Genomic DNA, 3498 nt, shown 5'->3' with positions numbered 1-3498 from the left:
TTGATCGTTCGAGAAGTTTCTATTTTTAAATTTATTATTATTATTATATCTTAATATTATTATCTGTTATCAAATAACAAAATGGAGTCTAATCATCCATTTAATAAAATATGATCTCTTAAGTGTATTGAATTTATTATTATTATTATTATTATTTTACGCTCAAATTTTTTTTTGGATTGAATTTGAATTATTTTCACTCCATAACTCCCGATTAAAAATTATATTTATGTACATAAAATAAATAAATAAGGATTTTGGATTTGTGTTGAGGAAATTTTTTTTTTATACTAAAAAGGATGATTCATTTAAGAGTTCCGTAAGGAAACGTTCTAATTCCACGACTAAATCTCACAATTACTATTGACACTTTACCATTTAAAATTTTCATTTAAATAATTATAATTAATATTATTTATTACGTAATATGCCCAAAAAAATAAATAATCAATAAATTTCAAATTTTTTTATTTATTTATTTATTGATTTTTTCGTTCGAATTTTCCACTTCTTAAATTTTCCGGGGGAGACGTCAAAAAAAAAAAATCATTCGACCGTAAAAAAGTTTTTGTTGTTGTCCTTTTTTTTAAATAAAATGATATTGTTATTGTTAATATTACGTCATTACGTAAACAAATTTGTTTAAACAATATTTAAAAAAAAAAAAAAAGGTTAATAATACATACATAAATTTAAATAATCGACAATTACCCGACAGTTAAATAAAAAAAAAAAAAAAAAAAAAAAACATAATGACGTGTTGTGTATTATTTACAAAATTATAAACGAATAAAAATTTTAATAATAATAATAATAATTTTTTTAAAAAAAACAATTTAATGATTGCGTGTCGTTTGATAATAATAATAATAATAAGAATTATTAAAGTAAATTTGATAATAGGTTATTAAATTATAAAAATTGTTTTCATGTTTTTTTATTCTTTTTCTTTTTTCTTTTTTCTTTTACGAAGTGACTTTCACTCAATGTCAAACCATGCAATTATTATTATTATTATTATTATTATTATTATTATTTTCTATGTAAAAAATATAATAATAATTTTTCTTCTCGTATTTTCATTAAAAAAAAAAATTTTTTTTAATGGGATAGGTCGCGTACTAATTCGATATTTTTTAATTTGATATTTTAGGTACGTTTGACCTACAACAACCCACTTATCCATGCAACTGTCCTCCTTATACCTGTTTTCTCGCGTACATGTTAAGAATATTTGTCTGGATTTAATGTTTTATCATATACATAAAAGAATTATGCAAATTTTTTTTTCCTTTTTATTCGTGCAAGGAAAATATTCATCGAACCTACGCAGCAGAATCCTTTCAAACAAATAACATTTTTTTCGTACCTTTAAAAACAATTATTATTATTATTATTATTATTATTGAAACAAAATATTTTCGTCGGGGGGTTTTTGCCAAAAAAAAATCCATTTAAAACAAAGCAACAAGTGAAAGTTTTATAATAAAACGTTATTAAAATTTTTAATTTTTTTTTTTTTTTTTTTTTTTATAAAATTAATCGAGAGTGAAAAATGAAAAAAAAAATCAATAAAATAATAATAATAATAATAATGAAAAGAAAGCGTAATAAATTTCGAAAAAAAAAAAAAAAATTTCCTGGACAAAATAAAACACTTCCGGATTTTTTTTACTCCGTTTATTAAATTTCATACTTTTTATTAATATTATTATTATTATTTTTTGTTTTCAGAAATCAACATTAAAACAACACGAAGGGGTAAAAAACAAAATACCCGATGTCAAAGTTCAAAGGGTCGACAATGAAAATTTAAAAAATAGTCAACAGGTACTTCATATGTATATGAAGAACACAAACAATTAAATTAATTAAATAAAAAAAATTCTTCTGCTAATAAATTTTTTATATTTTTTCCAGGTTGAAAAAACCGTTCGGGAAAGTGAAACCTCGTTGAAAAATACGTTCGGTTGGGCAAGGATCGACATATTGGTTATGCTCATAGGATGCATATTTTTAGCATCATTATGTTTTAGCGTTTTCGTCGAAGCCATACAAACACTCGTCCATATTGAAGATCAGGATGAAATGCATTTTCCATTGGTTATATTAATGGTTGGCGCCGTCGGTTTATTACTTAACGGTTTTTGTTATTTTTTAATAGGAGGTAAAAATCACCCAACATTTCATACATTTTTTTTTTTTTTTTTTTTTTAATTGGTTCTATATTAATTTTATTATCATTATTATTATTTACAGGATATACTTTTCATCAAGGTAGTTATTTACACGTGACCGAAAACGGTGAAGTTATCCTTGAAAGATCAGTGACAATTGATTCGTTAAGTAAAGGTCAAAGGCGATTATCTTCACAGTCAAGAAAAACTCCGACACCTCCTCCATCTTATACTCCATCAAAACGTCAAGGGAGTAAAGAAATGATAAGAGATATCATCGGTATATACACCTGATAACTAAAACAAAACAATTTTTTTATTAAATTTTTTTTGTTATTTAATAATTTTTCTTTTTTTTTCTTTTCAGGTTGTATTTTTGTCATTATTTGCGGTTTGGTTGTTTATTTAACATCCGGTCATGAATTTACAAAATTTTTAGATCCAATCATATCATTGATATCGGCATCGATATTATTATTATTAAGTTACCCATACAGTGAGTTAAATTTTTTTTTTTTGCTTAAAATTTTTTTTTTTTAAAATAGTTTTTTGATCATTTTCAGTGAAGGAATCAGGTTTTATACTTCTTCAAACAATACCAGACGATATTAATATCGATTCGTTACGTTATCAACTTCTCGAAGCTTTTCCGGATATAATAAACGTTCACGATTTTCACGTTTGGCAACTCACAGCCGATAAAGTTTTTTCCACGGCACACATAATTTTTGCCGATCCCGTCGTGAGTATTTAATTTGAATTTTTTTGACGTATCATTACGAAATAAATTTAAATTTATTAGAGGAAACCTCTCCCCTCCCTCCGTTAATTTCAGGACTATCTGCGGAATAATAAAGCTTTGACGAAATATTTCACCGAACAGGGTATAACGCAAATAATTATTCAACCCGAATTTATGCCGGCTCCTCAAAAAAATATCGATGGTATCGATACCCTACGACAAAATTTAAACATGCCATGTTTGATGCAATGCATGACGGAAGTGTGTAGGAAAAGACATTGTTGCGTTGAAAAAAAATTAGAAAAAAAAAGAAACAATTTGGAAAATGTTAAAAAAATTGAACAACAAACGGATATAACACTCGTCGTATAATGGTAAAAAAATTGATGACGTCATCAACATTAATTTAAATTAAGAGTATTAAAATTATCATTATTATCATGAAATCATTTCCCAATTTTTCATTATTGACATTTTATAATAATTTTATAAGACTGAACTTATGTATTATTATTGTTGCTATACAAATAAGAATCCTATTAATTTAAGTACTTAATAATTAAATTATTTAATTCATGA

General features: G+C 24.5%; 1 protein-coding gene across 1 annotated transcript; it reads left to right on the top strand.

Annotated features, from left to right (window-relative positions):
- Positions 1-1995: 1995 nt before the first annotated feature.
- Phum_PHUM055490 (cation efflux protein/ zinc transporter, putative) lies at positions 1996-3291 on the top strand (the record flags this gene model as incomplete). The annotated part of the gene is made up of 5 exons (XM_002423346.1): positions 1996-2167; positions 2260-2457; positions 2545-2673; positions 2741-2919; positions 3013-3291. The coding sequence occupies 5 exons, from the start codon at positions 1996-1998 to the stop codon at positions 3289-3291; spliced, it is 957 nt and encodes a 318-aa protein (XP_002423391.1).
- Between the last annotated feature and the right edge of the window lie 207 nt (positions 3292-3498).

The sequence above is a fragment of the Pediculus humanus genome, genomic scaffold (genome assembly GCF_000006295.1).
Source record: "Pediculus humanus corporis 1103172107403 genomic scaffold, whole genome shotgun sequence".
NCBI lineage: Eukaryota > Metazoa > Arthropoda > Insecta > Psocodea > Pediculidae > Pediculus > Pediculus humanus.
This window is presented reverse-complemented; position numbering and strand designations above follow the sequence as displayed.